Below are 19,493 nucleotides of genomic sequence, written 5' to 3'. Positions count from 1 at the left end.
TGGGTATATTACTGTGAGTAATCCATGGCTGGATTAATTCAAATAATTGTTCATGAAGCAAGTCATAACAGTAAAATAATTGCTCTAAATATGAATGTAATCATACTTGGGGGGTGGGTTTGCAATTTTTGTTGTAAGTTGTTATGTTGGGCTAAAAATTTTGTTTCTTATCCAAAAATGAATGTTTAGCCTGTATAGGTTATGTTGGTATGGTACGTAAATACAGGTACCGTATATGAAGTATGTTTCATTTAAAGGTAATTTACTTTCAATAACAAATTCATCATCTTTGTTATATTACTATTTTATTTGCATTATAATTTATGTTGAAACTAAAAAAGACAGTTATTAATATTATCAGTCAAAGGCTATTTAGTATTTAAAAATTCTCATGTCTTCTCGTACTTTTTTTCAGCTGGAGAATGCAAAATTTGTTTAAAGGAATTAAGTTCACTAACAGCTCTGCAAAGATACTTACAGGTGAAGTTTTTTCCTCATCAGGACTATCATTTTTCTCTCCTAGCTTTTTCATGCTTCTCCGAGTTGATCGTCTTCTCAACCCTCTAGTTAAGGATTCTTCAGAGTCCGGTTCAGCTTCACTGTTTTTGACACTAAGTACATTCTCATAATTTTCTGATGATGGGAGTATATTCTTATAATTTTCTGATGAAGGAAGTACATTCTCATAATTTTCTGATGATGGAACTTCTGCTTCTATTGCCTAAAAGTGGGAAGATCATCATGCTAAGATTAAACATGCGTATATTACTTCAAACTTCCAAAATTATGAGGTAATCAAAATAAAAGTAACTTTGTTTAAGTTGAAAGAGATATTGGGGAACAACATATAATGCCTTAAGGAGGTATAAAATCTGTATAATATTTACTGGAGCTCTATCTCCCGAGCTTTAATCATATATGAGTTTTGCATCTCTTATGAAAATTCTTATAGTAAGTGGAAGATGAGGACTGAGAGTAGCTGCTCTATTTTTTAATAAATTAAACAAAAAGTTTTAAATTGAGAGTAAACCCTTTGCACACCTCTTGGGATCTTCTAGAATGAGTCCTTGGGGAATGTACAGTTTATTTATGAAGTGATAAAACATTACCGCCTTTACTGGAAAACACACTGAACAATTCTTGACTTTAAATGGAATAAGGAAGTTCGGGAGAAAACAAGTCAAAAAGAGATTTTGACTGAAAAATTAGAGCAGCCTGGAAAAGAGCCTTACCCTTGGTGGTACTTTTGCTAGTCTCTTTGAGAGAATAAATAAATGTCTACGCACCCCAAGGTATTTGATAGCAACTGTATTCCAAGTTGCCTTCAACTTGTGTTTTGTTTTTCCAGATTTTTTTATTTCTTACTGCTTTTTGAATTACTAATAAAAATATCTCTTTTTACTAGCTTTCAATTTTTTATTTTCCTTTTTTATTGTTTTTAAAATTTTCTTTCCATTTTATATTTCCTCATTTTCCCCATATTTGCATTTGCTTGGATACAAAATTACTTTGACTCTAAGGTAACCAAATGCATTCCCTGTGAAGAAATATTTTAATTGGTCTGGTTAACCTCTTCAGTGTGACATACTGAGATAGCAGTTTCAGTTTCTTTAATGGACATAGAGGTTATGAAGTAAAACAAAGGCTACAATGAAAATCTGCTATAAATGTTCATATGGGACATTGGGATGTATGTATCGAAGTATCTTGGTCTTCATTTAATAACTAACACATTTCAGAAATTTATTATAATTTTCAATCTCTTTTTTTCTATCTATATAAGTTAAAAACACATTTTTGCTCTTGGCGTAGCTGAATTATTTTTATTTTTCTTCTATTCCAACACTTTTTTTCTTTAGAAAGGAATTCAGTATGAAGGATTATAACTAAGCAGCTTAAAATATGCATGCTGTATTCCTCCAGAGTCAGCTACTGTATTTCACCTTTTATCAGATTAAGAACAAGCAATGGAATACCAAACAACTGTAGTTATCTGCTCTATACTAACTGCATAAAAGGAAAACATAAAATCATCTTTTAAGTTTAAATACCTAGAGGATTAAAAATGTACTATCCTGGATTTAAACAGGTCTTGTAGCCAAACTAGTGGTCTCTCTCAAATTATTACTCTCCTTTCAAAGTACATGAGTCTTTTGCTGTTATCAAAATATGCGGCAGAATTTCTCATACTTCTGCTAAATGGTGCAGGAAAAAAAAGGAAATGAGGCAGCAGCTAGAGACAGAAGTACCTGCATGTTCACAAGTTTGTAGTAGATTCCCTTTCTCTCAAGCAATTCAGCATGATTCCCTATCTCTGTGATAACTCCACCTTCAAACACAGCAATCACATCTGCATTTCGGACTGTTGACAGTCGATGAGCTACCACAACCGTGGTGCGTCCTTCCCTTGCCTGAAAACAGCAATATTTAGCGTGAGTATTTATAAATAAAGGCAAAAACTGTTCATCTTCATAGCAGAGTTGAATAGGACCTAAAAGAAACATTAAAATGGTTCACAGAAAAATATAACCTTCAAAAAAAATTTAAAACATATTTCAATGAGTTCCTTAAAACAGGAATATTATTTAAAAATTGAAATTTAGTATTAAAGATCATCTTTCATAGTGGCACATAAATACATCAAATTTGATCAAAAATATCTAAATAAAAATCTCAATATAATTTAATATAAAATTTTAGAATGTTACCAGCCATATAATTTTTTTAATGCTATAATTTTTTATATTTAGGTTCATAGTTGCCCCCTTAAACCTTAAAATCCATGGAGAATTTATACTTAGAAACATTAGAAAATATTTTACACTTTTAAAGTTATCAGTGTTTTAAGCTCTAAGTCATTGCTAACTCAAGTGACTACAATAAAAATAAATTTCTCTACAATTTCATATGAATTGTATTTCAACTAAGAACCTTTCTTTGGATAGTTATAAGCATAATACACTTAATATTCCAAACATCACAGCTTGTCATTTTAATTATGAGGCTCTTTTAAAGTGATCGAGCAAATTTTAGTTTAAATAATGGAAGTAATGATCCCAAGCAGTGGAATTCTGTTGGAAGCTGGCTGGAGTTCATCTTCAGTGATGTCCTACAAGAGGTCCATACTGGACCCATACTATTCAGTATCTTCATGACTGATACTGGTAAAAGGGACTGAGTACCCACTTGGCAAGTTCAGGGGTCACATCAGGCTGAGCAGTGCAGTTTATTCACCTGAGGGAATCAGGAGGTGTCTGACAGGCCTGAGGAGCAGGCCCAGGAGAACCTCATGAGGCTCAGCAAGGACAGGTGACTGACAACAATATGAACGGCAGTAAGACAGATAATGGACAAGGATGGAATTTACACTAAGAAAATGTTGATCTAAGCTTAATAAGGCAGAAAATATGATTCCATCTTCTAATTTGAAGATTTGTCTCTGTAATACTTGCAGGAACTGAAAAATTCTCTGTACAAAGAATATTTGCCAGATTAAAGTTTACATTTTGTGTTTTTATGTGTCTCTATTTTCAACAAAAGTTCAGGGAAGAAGAAAATATTAGGCTTCTACTTACATGTTTCATTTTAAAACACTACTGACCTTGTCCAGTGCTGCTTGCACAACTGATTCACTCTCAGTATCCAAAGCTGATGTTGCCTCATCAAGCAGAAGAATTTTAGGATTACGAACCAAAGCTCTGGCAATTGCTATTCTTTGCTTCTGGCCTCCACTGAGCTGTGCCCCTCTTTCTCCAACCACAGTTTCAAACTTCTACAAGACAAACACATGTATTGGAAACACTCAGTGGCACAGTCCTTCCACTAAAGTTGTCAGTAATGCCAGAGATGCCGGTAACACCTTCTCCTTTCTCTACAGGAATGAACACCTACTTGGATAAACACGATTAATCATCTGTGTTCCTGGAATTCTAGTAGTTCTTCAAATACCAGCCAAATCATTGCCTGAAGATATAAAATTAACATTATTCTCAAAAGTCATGAGGAAGCTCTGCACAGCTCTGCCTATTCACAGGTCCAGGGATAGCTTCCTGTCTTAACAAGCATTCCTTCTGAGGAAGTGTTTGGTACAAGAAGGTTTAGAAGAAATTATTGCAGCAGGACAGCTGATCTGCTTACATTGGGTAGCTTCATGATGAAGTCATAAGCGTTTGCCTCCTTGGTGGCTTTTTCAATCTCCTCCATGGTGACATCCTCACGGCCATAACGAATGTTTTCTGCGATAGAAGTGGCAAAGAGCACGGGCTCCTGATTCACCACACCAATAACCTCCCGCAGATACCGTACATTTAAGGTCTTAATATCCTGCCCATCAATGGTAACCTAAACAAAAGAGAGCAGACAAAAACTGTTTACTACTTGTTTTGATCAAGGAACCTCTCTCTCCATGCCAGCATGTGCCATTTTAGGGGAGACTTCACAATGTCACTGGAAAATTGACAAGAGCAGTGAGGCTGGAACAAGGCTTTCAGCACGTGTGACATGCAGAGCAGTCATCTCACTTGAGGTGTCTTACCGTGCCTTCCTTGGGATCATAAAATCTCTGGATGAGCTGAACAGTTGTGCTTTTCCCACAGCCACTGCCACCAACCAGGGCCACTGTCTGGCCAGAATTAATCTTGAGGTTCAAGCCCTTCAGTATCTGTTCATAAAAGAAGGTTGGTCAAAAAAATAACAGTGTTTAGAAATGTCAAGGTAAATTTGAAAGACCAGAATGAAATAACTTTTATATTTCTAGAAGAATTTGGTAAAAAACATTGATAAACATGTGGATTTAAATTTTGTATTAATGATTACTTCAGCTTAATTTTCCTTATAATTACATCATAATTAACTCAGTATCAATGTATTATACAACACATTTCTCAATTACCTGTCTCATGAACCAGTTCATATGACAAAATAATAATAATACACTATTCATAACTAAAATATAATACAGAAACAATACAATGCAAAATTTCTGTATTATGTTGCCTCACCTTTTTCTTTAATTTATCATGCTGACTACAGGGAAGCTATGTAAAAGTCATGGTTAAAAGCTGAGTGTATTTCCATTCTGCCTATCAAAGGTCACTTTATCAAGGTCAATGATTTTTCTTCAAGATAAGGAAGGAAACAGTTACATAATGCAAGACACTCTCCATGGAAATCTTTTCAGGTATCATTCATATGTTGTCTATCATCACTGCATTAAGATTCCAAATATATGAAAGTACTTTAAAAAGGAAACTTATTCTCTGTCTAGATAAATACAGATTGTGATCTCTATTCCATAAACAGTAAGTCCTTGCTGGAGCTGCTTTCTTTTTTTGCTGGTTCAGACACAGTCATAACAGAGCTGCATTGCAATAGTTTTAAAACTTACTCATTATTATTACTATACACAAACACATGAGTTGGGATTGTAAATTTATTCTGATAGAAATATATATTTAGAGTTTTTTACACAGCCACACTAACTAGGGCATCAGACAAAAAAAATTATTCAGGAAATTTAACATGTTTATCTAAGGTGGAAATAAATCTAACTAAAATCACTGTGATGATGAGGTAGTTTTATATACATTAGAGAATCATTCTGAAATTATTAGATTTTCAACAAAAATTAATTTATGTGACTTTTTAATGATTTTTTTCCCAACACATGATCCATATGTTCAACTGTAATATATATATAAAGTTTCAATTACAGTACCTCAACATCTGGTCTGGATGGATAATTGAAGTAAACATTTTTTAATTCCAAGTTCCCTTTTATGTGGTCTGGTTTGTAACCTGTCTCTGAATAACTGTCAATTTGAGGTTCCTGTGTAAAATAAAATACAAAAAAAACCCACAATTTTTTTTCATAAAGAAGTCCTCGACTGCACCATTCTTCTGCAGAATCATTAATATGTTTTTTAAGTAATTTAGGTGAGATTTCTGAAATATCTATATTGCACAATGTTTTGCTCCCTCATTGCTACATTGATGATATGCTCATGCAAGAATACTTATAAAATTTTTCCATTAAGCTTCTGTGTGAATTTAGCTCCTGTCTTTAAAAGGAAGGCTGTCTTACCTTCAAAAGAAGTTTTGAAATGATAGTGAGGGCAATGATACTCACATTGTCTATTATATTAAAGATGGTATAGGCAGCTCCTCTTGCACTTGCAAATGCCTCTATGCTTGGAGCAGTCTGTCCAATACTGAAAGCTCCAATCAATACAGAGAAAAAGACCTGAAAAAAATGTTTACAGAGGCATGTATTCATTCTTATTTAAGCAGAAAATTCTATTTATTTATTTATTTATTTCCATTAGGTATTTTTGGATAAGAAGCTTCCATGTCTGTTGAGGGAAGTTTGAGGAATCTAGAATTACAGCAAAACTTAACAGGTCTCTCTTAGGCAGAGAAAAACATTAAGAAAAGGGCTTTTTAAGGTTCAGATCAGAACTGAGAAGCTGTACAACACTATTTTCACCAAAATACTTTAAGAAAAAGTGAAAAAGTGACTCAGTGTAAAACCTATGATAAAAAATTTAGAATTGCACTTGATGTCTCAGGATTTATTGTACTAATGCATTCTTTGGCCAAAGACCAGAAAGTGTATTACATATCTGCCAACAGAACAACAGATGTGCAAAAACACTACCATTCTGCTTTCAAAGAGACAGTGAAATAGAAGTATAGAAACCCAAGTATTTCACTAAAAAGTAATAAAGGATCCCCTGCTTCAATGAAAGAGTGAAGTGCAAGCAAACAAGAAACAGCAGCAGAAGAGAAAAATTAATAATTTTCTCAGAATAGGAGTTCATTGCTTTCAGTTAGTATCAAAATAAAAGCAATTCAACCACCCTGCTCAGAGATCACAACAGCAATAGCAGTCAGAGCAAAGTCTGGCACACCCATCCTCTTGAACAGGGGTTATTCACAGATTTTACACATGATAATGCATCATCCATGTTATAAAAACATCGTTTGAACTACAACACAGACAATTTGCAATAGAATTTGCAAATACTTTGAACAGAATAAATTACACATAAGGTCATGAACTTCACTGAGAGGTTTCCATATGCCAACCTGTACAAAAGGTTCAAAAGAGCCAAAAACACATATCAGAGACTTTTTCCACAAACTTCAGTGATTAATAAACGAAACGGTTTAAAAATTATACAAATATATGCATATGGTCAACTGGCTGAGTTTCATCATGGTTAACAAAATTATTCTTCTTACCCTGTTTATTTCACATTTCATAAAAAATTAGAATGGTTTCCTCATCAAGAGAAAAATTTAAGTTATGACCTAAGTGTTATGGTTTCTTCCTTCAGTTAGATGGTGACATATACCCTAGTCACAAGTATATCTTTATCCCCCTCAATTTCTAAAAATACTGAGAACTAATTCCAACCTCTCGTGGTGCAAAACATAAGCAAATATTAATCAAATTATCTACTTAGACTACACAACAGCTAAAAGAAGTATTTATTTCTGCACCCTGAAAATATATTCAGCCCTCTAAAAGCAAAGAGCAACTAGAAAGGGTATTGTACTTCAGTTTTTGCTTGAACTGTTTCTATATCAGTCTGGTCTTACGAAAATCAGAAATATATAGGAACAGTTGAAAATCATATATGTTTTAATTGGGTTCATCTAGATTTTGAGATCCTATAGAAACAACATGTAGGCTTTTGTGGTGAGAATCTTTTTGTTAAGAAGGGATGCTACTTTGCCAATTTTGTGACATAATTCTTATTACAGTCAAATACACACTTTAATGTTTGTTCTTTATTATTTCTCACTGTCATTGAGAATTTACTCATTAATACTTACTGTAAGAACTTTGCCAATAGTGTAATCATCATTTAAGATCAAAGTAGTCCCATACCAGAATGCCAGTGCATATGATGCATATATCAGTAAGAAAGCAGCACCCATAGAAATATTAGCTGTAATGGCCTTTCTTATTCCAATCCGTTTAGCATCTTCTAAATTTTTATGGTATCTGGAAGACAGATAGAAGTTCAAAATAGACTCACACGTTTACCAGGGCAGACACCACAAAAGTTCTGTGGATGGATTAGAAAAAGAATGTTTACAAAGTACAGCAGTTAGGTACATAAAATATCCAACCCTAAGACTGTACAAAGGCAAGCCTGCTAGTCAGGCATGAACTTTCTAAGGCAACCCCTAGAAATGCCAACATTAGTCAACTTGGTATATAGAAATAAAAAGGCATTGCAGGTCAGGGACTGGCATTTCAGTTGCTTCTGCAGACCAGTGAACTTTGACTGTGAACCACTCAAGATTAAAGGTTAAAATATATCAGCAGATCTATATTTTACAGTACAGCGGAAATAGAGATACTGTTCATCAGCACCTTCACAACTACTGAGTAATCAGATTAGATTACCAAGGATATCATCATCTCTTCACAGAACAGGGTCCTCTCTTGTCTAAAGCTCTCATGGTAAGATTATTTGAAGCAGCCTGCATACCTTTTAATGCAGAGACAACATACCAACTCCAGAAAAATAGCTAATTGTCTTTCAACATGTAGCAAACCTTGTAACAGCCTCTAACAATCTCACTAACTAAAACTGCAGAAAACACAAGGCTTTCAACAGAAAATATACAAGAAAATCTCAATCCACTTGAAGTGAATATTTTAAAATCCACTGATGAAAGCAAATATTGCTCTTACCTTTTAATTTCTTTTTCCTGTCCTCCAAAAGCTATTACAGTACGGATTGCTGCCAGAACTTCTTCTGCAACAGCACCTGCTTTTGCATATGCAGCCTGTTCTTTGTCCGTGAACGCAGAGAGAACCTAATACAGAATCAAGTATTTTGACATATGAAAACCAGAATAAGCTCAAGCACTCAAAATTACTTTTATCACAATTAGTATTTTCCAATATGAAGCCTTTTGACTATATTAGGCATGGGTGCAGAATGTCCAATATCCAAATTTCTAAGTACGCTGTGAATTCAATCAAATAATTCCATGTTACACAACTAAGGCCTGGACTTTCCCTTCTGCTTTCACCCAGTGCAAGAGATAAGAGGAGTACTCATAGTGAGCTGGTGTGGTTTTTTCCCAGGCAGACCTCCTTAGCTCATTCTCATCTCTGGCTGCCTTAGCCAGAGGACCCTGTAGCTTAAGACTGTGAAGAAGTGGCCGCAGTCTGTGAAGACTCAGCCAGTTGACATACGTGGCACATACATCCTTAGCCAGAGGACCCTGTAGCTTAAGACTGTGAAGAAGTGGCCGCAGCCAGTTGACATACGTGGCACATACATTTCTAATCCTACCTTTTCTGGAATATACTCACTCAAGACAGTGAAAGCTTTAATGATGTTTGAAATATAAGGGAAATAAAATACCATAAAAATATTTAGACTTTAAAAATATAAGGCACTCTGGTACTATGGAAATTTGGACCTTTTCTCATCTAGGTCTGTGTAGAATTTCTTACCAAATTTATTAACAACTACAAAAAAACCTGTGTCTGAGACAAAAGTTTTTTTTTCTAAATTATTTTCTTATTTTCCAGGAGGTGCAATTATTTATTTCAAGAGAAAAAGTACTTATACCGATGTAAGTTAAAGAGCTACAGGTGTGGATTCTACACATATATCTTGCTTCTTTCTCTGTATGTGCTATATTAACAGAAACAGCTTCAAACCAAACAAGTCTTCCCGATCTATGGGAGTTATAATATTAAAATTAAATAAAATTACTGAATTGCAGAATGACCTTGGAAGAGATCTTAAAGACAGCTAGTTCCAGCTGCTCTGCTATGGGCAGGGACATCTTCCACTAGACCAGGTTGCTCAGAACCCCATCTGACCTGGTCTTGAATGAGAGGGTACTGACACACAGTTCATCTAAGAGCTTAGGTGCCTAAGTGTTATCTAAAGCTATAATTGCTCTAAGCAACACATTCTAATATTAAGACTTAGAGATATGTAGATTTATTTTATTATCTGCCATTAACACAAAATCTGACACTGTACATATGTAACCTTACCTTTGCCCAGAGGGCTGCTGAAAGTCCCAGGACGGGGCTAACTGCTAGTATTACAAGGGTTAATTTCCATCCTCTTATGAGACCAACAACAAATCCTGTCACAAATGTTGTTAGTGCTTGAACAAGCAATCCAATCTTGTCACCTATTCCTTCATTAATCTTGGAGACATCACTGAAAAACAAATTACATACAGAGAGGAAGAAAAACACAGAAAGCGCAAGGAAGGTTTCCAGTTTTGTTACATGTGGAAGACAATCTCTATTATTCAATTACTGCTCCCAATAACAGCTTTCTTCAAGGTAAAGCATTATGTAGTGTGGCCAAGGAAAATTTTGTATTTCCTGTGAAACTGTAAAGTTATAAATCTGCTTTTGTCTGGAAAAGTTGGAATTTTTTCTGTAGTGCAAAACTACTCTCACTTTCTTAATTCCAAAGCTTTGATCAGTTTGGTACTTGTGGGCTATTTGGAAATAAAATGTAAAGGATTTCATCTAAGCAATGTTAGGCAGTTAAAACTATTCATATTGCTGGGCTGAGCCAGCACTTTTTTCAGTCCTCAGTGTGCCCAGAAATGAACTCTCAATGGGGTAATAACATAGGCTGGGCTTTAGTCATCCTTGGAGTTCAAGGGAACTTAACAAAATGCTTTTCTGACATCTTTGCGATGGTCCTGTATCAGAAGTATTAGAAAGTCAGTCCCTGAAACTCTCCAAGAGGAAATTTAAAAACTTTGTTTCTCAGTGAAATAATTTAATTTAAAAATAAAAATTTCCAAGTCCTGCATGTTTAACAAGATAAAATAACATTGGGAAAGGTATGGTGTACTTACTCTAGAAGACGAGTGTTAAGTTCTCCCACATCATTTACATCAAACCATCCAATTTCCTGTCTCATAATTGCATGAAAAAAATTTTCTCTAATTTTTTTTATTTGCCGACCTGCTGCTAAGGTCCAGAACGAAGTCTGAATATAAGCAGCAAGAAGAACACCAGCTGCTATTCCAGAATAGTAGTATGCATATCTGTAAGAAAATTAAAAGGGCAAGATTTTCTGAAATCAAGTTAAAATTGTTTTAATTACCTTGCAAGTGTGAATTTAGCATGATGCTTACTTTTTCTGTTTGACTTGAATTAGGGTTTACATGCTTATTCTAAAACTTGCACTTCACTGTAAAACTTGCAGAGTTTTCTATGAATAGCATTTAATGTCAAAATAACCTTTTTTTTTTTAATTTAGTAGGTATTCTCTCATAGGATTTTGTTTTAATTACCTTGCAAGTGTGAATTTAGCATAATGCTTACTTTTTCTGTTTGACTTGAATTAGGGTTTATATGCTTATACTAAAACTTACACTTCACTGTAAAACTTGCAGAGTTTTCTATGAATAACATGTAATGTCAAAATAACCTTTTTTGAAAATTTAGTAGGTATTCTCTCATAGGATACTTTTAGAACTGTATTTCTGATACAATACTCTTTTCACTTAAATCTGTTATGTCCATAAACTGTCTAGCATTTTTAACACACATAGATAGACCAAATCACATATATGTATATTATACACACATTTAAATAATGAACATGCCTGCCTATGTAAATAAATAAATAAATAAATAAATAAGTGCATGGATGCAGTAAATATTTCCTCATTTGAGAATAGAGAATTACTATATTTACAGCTACTGAAAACAAATGCCATTAGATCAAAAATTCTTTGGATCTCTTATTCACAACTGATATTTTATTTTTACATTAATTCAGCCCTGTGCTATGAGCAGTGTGTCAAATCCAAACCAGGAGTATGTGAACCATGATATTTCTCAAACTGCAAGTAAATACGAGTCACAGCTTTAAACTGTTTAAAAATAATAAAATTTATTTTGATTTGATGAAAAATTACATCAGAATCAGTTATAATTGAACTTACACCAGAACTGAATAAATAAATTTTACTTAATGGATTTCATTTGCAAAACACTACCAAAATCAATGGCTAAATATTTATGATCTATATTACCTGCAATTATAAGAATAATATATCTACATAAAAGTAAACCATTAGCAAAATCTTGACTCATAATTTTTTGTGAACTCTTGTGACCTTCTCTCTTTTACTAAGTTATGCATACTGATTTTATAGAACTTTAAAATGAAACTTGGCAGGAATCTGCGTGCAAATGCTCTGCTCTAAGAGAGAACGGCTTTACAAATTAAACTTACCTGCAATTATAAGAATAATATATCTACATAAAAGTAAACCATTAGCAAAATCTTGACTCATAATTTTTTGTGAACTCTTGTGACCTTCTCTCTTTTACTAAGTTATGCATACTGATTTTATAGAACTTTAAAATGAAACTTGGCAGGAGCAATTTCAGGAATCTGTGTGCAAATGCTCTGCTCTAAGAGAGAATGGCTCTACAAATTAAACTCCTCAAATTTTATTCCAATCTCTCTTGTGGCTATAATATCATACAGTTCAGTTAGGGACTTCAAAACTATACTCATTATGAAATTCATTTAATCAAAACTGTTTAATAAAATCAGGTTAGTGCCTAACAGAAAGCTGGTTAGTTGAATATTGACCTCAGTCACATTCAGCTCCATTAAAACTCCACAAACAAAAAAAAAGCCTCTCAAACTGAACCCAAGAACATAGATTCTAAATTCAGCTCCGTTAAAACTCCACAAACAAAAAAAAAGCCTCTCAAACTGAACCCAAGAACATAGATTCTAAATTCAGCAGTAATTACTTTAGACAATTACTTTATGATGCTACATCCTTCAAATAATTGATTTATGCTTGGACTTTGTTTACTGACAAATCATATCCATAGGGATTCATGTCTTTGCCAGATCCCATGCTGATGAAATATTTTCTGTAAATTCACTCCTGCAACTTATCAGAGAGTAAATACACGTTGCATTGAAAAATAATAGTTCTCTTTTTTTTGAGAAATAGTTGTAGTTTAGGCAAACTGTTTGAATAACAAACTCGACTAAGTCCATGTGTATAGTTCAGTACTTGAACACACCTGTGTGAGAACTCTGTCCTTGCAAACAGTTTCTATCATTATTTGACCTGCTGGCAGGCGTTCTAGAGAAACAAGGAGATGGTGCAAAGAGCTTCATTGCACCAGTGAAAATGCCAACTCAAAGCTCTATCTAGAAACTTTGGAAAAGAGCACCCAGTCTTGTGCTGCTATTAATACATTTATCAGTGAACAACTTGTTTCTAAAGGGAAACTAGGGCTGCTTTTTATTCTTGCTTGTATACTTTCAGAATTAACTTGTGGTGGTTTGACCCTGGTTGGATTCCAGGGGCCCACTGAGGACACTACCATTTCCCCTCCTCAGCTAGACTCAGAAGAGAAAAACTTAATTCAAACCTTGTAGGACAAGATAAAGGCAGGGAGAGATCACTCACCAATTAAATAATGGGCAAAACAAATTCTGCAATTTCATATGTAGGAATTTTTAAATAATTATTTTTAAAGTTCTTTTAGAATAAACACGAGAGAGTTTGAAAATGTGCAGCTAGGCATCAGGTGTTTACTAAACACAGAACAGTTAGGGTAACTTCACCCACACACACACTATTTCGTTTGCAATTCTGCCTTCAAATTTGTTTTGAAATCGCTGGGAACAAGTATATTCCACTGAACATTTGTAGGCATTACTTACATTCATGTCAGAGACTGACAGAAATATTGCAGGAGCAAGAAACTCTCCTATAAAGTATAATTGCCAATTCCCTCTTGATTCATTCTCATTACATTTATGGTCTTCATTTCTAAGAAACAGCCTTCTCCTAACTTGTTCATTTATTTTACGGTAAAGAGTTGTTTGGGTATGTTTTGTTTCGGGGTTTTTTTGTTGTGAATAGTCATAGGTTTTTTAATTGCAAAAGTTAACTACTAAAGCTACATAAGTTTACAGTCCACTATTACCCAAAATGAAATGCACTTTGATATAAAACAGCAAGCGTTACTGCAGACAATGCCTTATCTCCTTCTCTTCAAAGAAGACAATTGCCTCAAAGAGTACATCAGACATTTTTCAATGTCTAATCAGGAATAGAGTTCAACCTGAAGAAAAGAAACTGAAGTGGTACAAGAAACACACAAGCTTTAGAAATCCTGCATAAACCAAGTGTATGGACAATGGTTAATAAAAACTCTTAAAAAACCACATCTACTAGCAGCTTATGCTTCTTCTTATTTGATCTTTTCTTTATGGAGTTTTGTAGCAGAAGCACCTACTGGCTGTTGTCCTCTGCTGTTCCCAGCTCTGGATTGCTAGATTTAAGGGAATATATAATCTAAATCTGCATTTTCTACAATCTGCAAGTCTAGATAATTATAGAATTATAGAATTGTTAGGTTGGTAGAGATCTCTAAGATATTTCAATCTAACCATTAACTCAGCACTGCCAAGTCCATCACTAAAACATGTCTCTCAGTCTCACATCCACAAATCTTTTAAATACGTCCAGGGACGGTCACTCAACTGCATCCCTGGGCATCCTAATCCAACAGTTGACAACCCTTACCACAAAGATATTTTTTCTAACATCCAACCTCCCCTGGCACAATTTAAGACCTTTTCCTTTTGTCATGTTCCTTATTAGCTGGGAGAAGAGACTGAACCCCACCTTTCTACAATCTCCTTTCAGGTACTTGTAGAGAGTGATTTAGCTGAACTTGATGCTTTGGCAGCAAAGTAGGTACTATCTGACAATTCAATTGTTTTTTGCAAGTGAATCACCATAGCTCAATGTATCGACAGATTATAATCAATATAATTTTTTATCATAAAAATTACTCTTTATAAATTCAGAGGAAGAGAAGAAAGAAGGAAGGTAATGCAGATTTCACTGGGATACAGAACACCCCTGAAATGTATCAGGATGGGTCAGAGCAAGAGATTACAGGGAAATTGTTGGGAATAGCTGAGAATGTTCAAGAATCTTACCAGGGCCTCAAATAATCCCTTGTACCAATCTTTAGCTACATAATTGTTTTTATGTTGTTTAAAGTGTGCAAAACATCCTTAGGAGAGGAATGGCTTGACTAGAAATGTGTGTCTACATTAAAAAAAGAAGAGAAAATATAAATTTTTAATTACCTTGTCATATCATCTTCCAGCTTGTGAAGTATTTCTGAAGTGAAATTAATTGAAATGTTTCCTTAGAAAGGAAGAAAAGAGTCTTTTAATAGAGCAAGATTTAACAAATTAGTTTTCCTGCATGCTGTTCAGTATATCTGGAGTTGCTACATCTCCTTTTGAATCAAGATGATTTGGAAGAAAGGAGGAAATTTTAATGCATGTGAATGAACATTACTAATGCAGTGTTAGTCATAACTCCACTGACTACAAAACTACATCACTGTAAATTGAGATTTAAAAGCCTTCCTGAGCATACACACATAGAAGAACAAAATGGTTTGGGTTGGAAAGGGCCTTAAGGAATCCACCCAGTTCTAACCCCTGTACATGAACAGGGACACCTTCCACTAGATCAGGTTGCTTAGGGCCCCATCCAAGCTGGCCTTCAACACTTCCAGGGATCAGGCATCCACATTGCTGGTAAACTTGTTGCAGTCTCTCATCACACTCATAGTGAGGAAATTCTTCCTGATATCTCATCTAAATTGACCCTCTTTCAGTTCAAAGCCATTACCCCTCATCTGATTACTACAGGTTGCTTTAAAAAGTTGCTCTCCAGTTCTCTTGTAGCCCTATTTCAAGTACTGGAAGGCTGATATAAGGTCTCCCAGGAATCTTCTCTAGGGTGAACAGCCCCCAGTTGCTCAGCCTGTCCTCATAAGGGAGTTGTTTCAGCCCTCTGATCATGTTCATGGCCATCCTTTGGACTTACTTCAACAGGTATCCTTCTTATAGTGGAGGGTCCCAGAGCTGGATGCAGCACTCCAGAGAAATGTAGAGAGGGATAATCACCTCCCTCCTTGTGCTAGTCACTGTTCTTTTGATGCAGCCCATGATATTACTTCCTGAACTGCAAGCCTACAGTGCTGGCTCATGCTGAGCTTCTTGTCAACAAACATCTTCAAATCATTCTCCTCAGGGCTGCTTTCAAACCATTTTTCTCCCAGACTGTATTTGTGCTTGGGATTGCCCCACATGCAGGACTTGCACTTTGAATTGTTGAACTTCATGAGATTCCCAGAAACTCACCTCTCCAGCCTGTCAAGCTCCCTCTGGATGCACCCCTTCCCTTGAGCACGTCAACTGCACAGAACAGCTTGGTGTCATTGGCAAAACTGGTGAGGGTGCGCTTGATGCCACTGTCCATGTCATTGACAAAGATGTTGAACAGTGTCAGTCCCAAGACTGACCCCTGAAGAACCCATTTGTCACTGGTCTCCACTTGGACAACTCTGTGGGTGTGACCCTCCAGCCAATTGTTATCCACCAAGTGATCCATCCATCAAATTCATGTCTCTCCAATTTAGTGAAAACAATGTTGATTGGGACAGTGTCAAATGCTTTGCAGATAGTCCAGGTATATGATGTCCAAGCTCTTCCCTACACACCAAATCTGTAACCCAGTCTTAAAATGCCATCAAATTTGTCAGGCATTATTTGCCCTTAAAAAAGTAATGTTGGCCATCATCAATCATCTCCTTATATTCCATGTGCCTTAGCACAGCTTCCAGGAGAATCTGTTTCATGATCTTGATGGGCACAGAGGTGAGATTGACTGGCCTGGAGTTCCCTACGTCTTCCTTTCTCCCTTTTTAAAAATGAGGGTTATGTTTCAGCCTTTTTCAGTCAGTGGAAACTTCATCAGACTGCCATTACAGCTCAAATATAACGGACAGGGGCTTAGCAACTTCCTCCACCAGCTCCCTCAGGCCCCACAGATGCATCTCATCAGGCGTCATGGACTTGTGCACCTTCAGAAGCCTTAGATAGTCTCAAACCTGACCTCCTACAGCAGGCAGTCCTTCATTCTCCCAGTCCCTGCTCTTCCCTGCTGTGATTTGGGCAGTGTGCCTGGAACATCTGCCAGTGAAGACTGAGGCAAAAGATCATTGAGTCCCTCAGCCGTTTCCATATCTCAAGTAACCATTTCCTTCTGGAGAGGGCCCATATTTTCTCTCATCTCCCTTTGATTACTGACCTACCTATGGAAGCTTTACTTGTTGCCTTTGACATCCCTGGCCAGATTTAATTCTATCAGGGCTTTAGCTTTCCTAACTGAATCCCTGTCTTCTTGGACAGGTATTCTGTATTCCTCCCAAGCTCTCTTTCCTTGCTTCCACACTCTCTTTTTATTTGAGTTTGTCTCCTTGTTCATCCATGCAGGCCTCCTGGTGTTTCTGCCTGACTTCTTCTTTGTTGGACTTCATTGGTCCTGAGCTTGGAGAAGGTCATCCTTGAGTATCACCTGGCTTTCCTGGGCCCCTCTTCCCTCCAAGGCTTTATCCCATGGTACTCTACCAAGTAGGTCCTTGAAGAGTTCCAGGTCTGCTCTGCTGAGGTTCTAGATAGTGATCTTGCTGTCCTCCCTCCTCGCTGCCCTGAAACTCCACCATTTCATGGTCACTGCAGCCCAGGCTGCCCTTCAGGTTCACATTCCCCATCAGTCCCTCCTTTTTAGCAAGAGCAGGGTCCAGCATAGCACCTCTCCTCACTGGCTCCTCTATCATTTGAAGTTACCATCAACACAATCCAGGAACCTCCTGGGTTGCTTATTCCTGGTGGTGTTGTTCCTCCAGCAGTTATTGAGGGGGGTTGCAGACCCCCATGAGGACCAGGCTTGTGAAGGCAAGGCTGTTCCAGTCTATCTATAGAGGACCTCATCTGCTCGGTCTTCCTGCTCATGCAGCCTACAGGGGACTCCCATTACAATGTCATCCCAACCACAGTGTATCTCTATTACAATGAACACGAGCTACTAATTTGCATCATAGTATAGAATTGTGATTTCTGACATCTGTATCTCCTGCCAAGATGCGTGAATCTTCCTGTTTCTTTTTTAAATAGGAGCCATTGTTCTTGTCAGAGCAGATATATTCTTACCTGTAAAATTTGTGTCTCCAGATGCAACAAAGCTATCAGTCATATCACCAAAAATTATCATGGCAAAAGGGAGACTGCTTCCATGGGCTACTGCCAGCAGAGTGCCCAGTATCATTAATAATTTATCTGACCAGCTGGAGTATCGAAACTGTGAATGAGAAGAGAAAATCATTCTAACTTGTATTAGAATGCTAACACAATGCTATGCCTACAAAGTCAAGAAAGTAAAGAAAAAGCTATAAACTGTACACCTGCTGTTCCAAACCTACAACTTTATCTTTTTAGAAATACAGTTTTAAAACAGTTTAAATGTACGGGAATAAATACTTTCTACATAAGCACTTTTATACTATAAACCCTCAAAACCAGAGAGATGTGGCATTTTAAAACATTAGTATCTGCACCTGGGCAATAAAGACCATAGGAAAACAAGGCATAAAAAAATGTATGCTTTTTTAATTTGCCATTTAAAATTCAAATTACAATAAATTTTAATGGTGTTATTATAAATAAGGCAATAATTGCTTTTACTGTAAATTCATTATTATGCACCCAGAAAAACTGTTCCTAATGTATTGTAGACATCATAAAAAGGTATTGAAATCTTACATCCTCTTGCCACTGAACTTAATAAAGCTTGAGCTCATCTATTACAAAATCATTGGGTTTATTCTGTACTGTAAACTACTGAGTTTACTGATGTAAATTATAGTTGCATGATGTAATTGTACTAGTGTAAACTGATATAGCAAAGCAAAGAAATTGGGCACTGGCCGCCATCATGTACTACAGTTTTATGTTTGTTATTTGCAGTGTCATTGCTGTGTATTACACACACTGAACCTACAAAATATAAAATATTGCAGTATGATTAAAAGAGGACCTAGGATTTACTTGATTAAATATTCAAAGGTTGTCTTTTAAAAAACATACAGAAAATTTTAAAGAATCTGGAACCTTTCAGCATACAATTCTTAATTTTAATTTTCACCAGTGGCATGGAATTGCCTTTTATTGCTGACTCAGGCGACTGAATAATGACTCATGGGGATATTATGTGATTAGTACCAGACTCCAGTAATTTAGAGGACAAGACCACACTCAGTGTAGGTATACGGTCATGCTTCTTGCTGTGAACATGCAAATTCCTATCTTTCACAAATAAATATCTGGTATGGGTGTGTTTAAGATAATAATTTACCAAGGGAACACTCCTAAGAATACTTATCTGTAAAAGACAGCTTCTTTAGTACAACTACATCCACAAAAAGAACTGCTTGATTTCTATACTATAGCCAATATTCTGTATATGAACATATTTGGTAGAGACAGCACCATATATGCAGGACACTAACATAAGTGTAACCATTTTTGCTTACACTTTGAAACGTGCCTGTGTGTATG

General features: G+C 35.9%; 1 protein-coding gene across 1 annotated transcript in view; it reads right to left on the bottom strand.

Moving 5' to 3' along the window:
• Nucleotides 1-19,493, bottom strand: part of ABCB1 (ATP binding cassette subfamily B member 1) — a 50,464-nt gene that overhangs the window by 15,986 nt on the left and 14,985 nt on the right. Inside the window, exons 6-18 of the mRNA XM_039711203.1 lie at nucleotides 18,090-18,237; nucleotides 15,168-15,228; nucleotides 10,870-11,061; nucleotides 10,040-10,211; nucleotides 8,711-8,835; nucleotides 7,840-8,011; nucleotides 6,128-6,241; nucleotides 5,717-5,827; nucleotides 4,535-4,660; nucleotides 4,138-4,341; nucleotides 3,602-3,772; nucleotides 2,250-2,411; nucleotides 479-721 (exon numbers count right to left, since the gene is read on the bottom strand). Of these exons, the coding sequence (XP_039567137.1) occupies nucleotides 479-721; nucleotides 2,250-2,411; nucleotides 3,602-3,772; nucleotides 4,138-4,341; nucleotides 4,535-4,660; nucleotides 5,717-5,827; nucleotides 6,128-6,241; nucleotides 7,840-8,011; nucleotides 8,711-8,835; nucleotides 10,040-10,211; nucleotides 10,870-11,061; nucleotides 15,168-15,228; nucleotides 18,090-18,237 (2,001 nt within the window). The remainder of the gene's footprint in view (nucleotides 1-478; nucleotides 722-2,249; nucleotides 2,412-3,601; nucleotides 3,773-4,137; nucleotides 4,342-4,534; nucleotides 4,661-5,716; nucleotides 5,828-6,127; nucleotides 6,242-7,839; nucleotides 8,012-8,710; nucleotides 8,836-10,039; nucleotides 10,212-10,869; nucleotides 11,062-15,167; nucleotides 15,229-18,089; nucleotides 18,238-19,493) is intronic.

Source organism: Passer montanus, unplaced genomic scaffold (genome assembly GCF_014805655.1).
Source record: "Passer montanus isolate IOZ18808 unplaced genomic scaffold, ASM1480565v1 scaffold10, whole genome shotgun sequence".
NCBI lineage: Eukaryota > Metazoa > Chordata > Aves > Passeriformes > Passeridae > Passer > Passer montanus.
The sequence above is the reverse complement of the archived record's forward strand: the minus strand, read 5'-3'. Positions and strand labels throughout refer to the sequence as shown.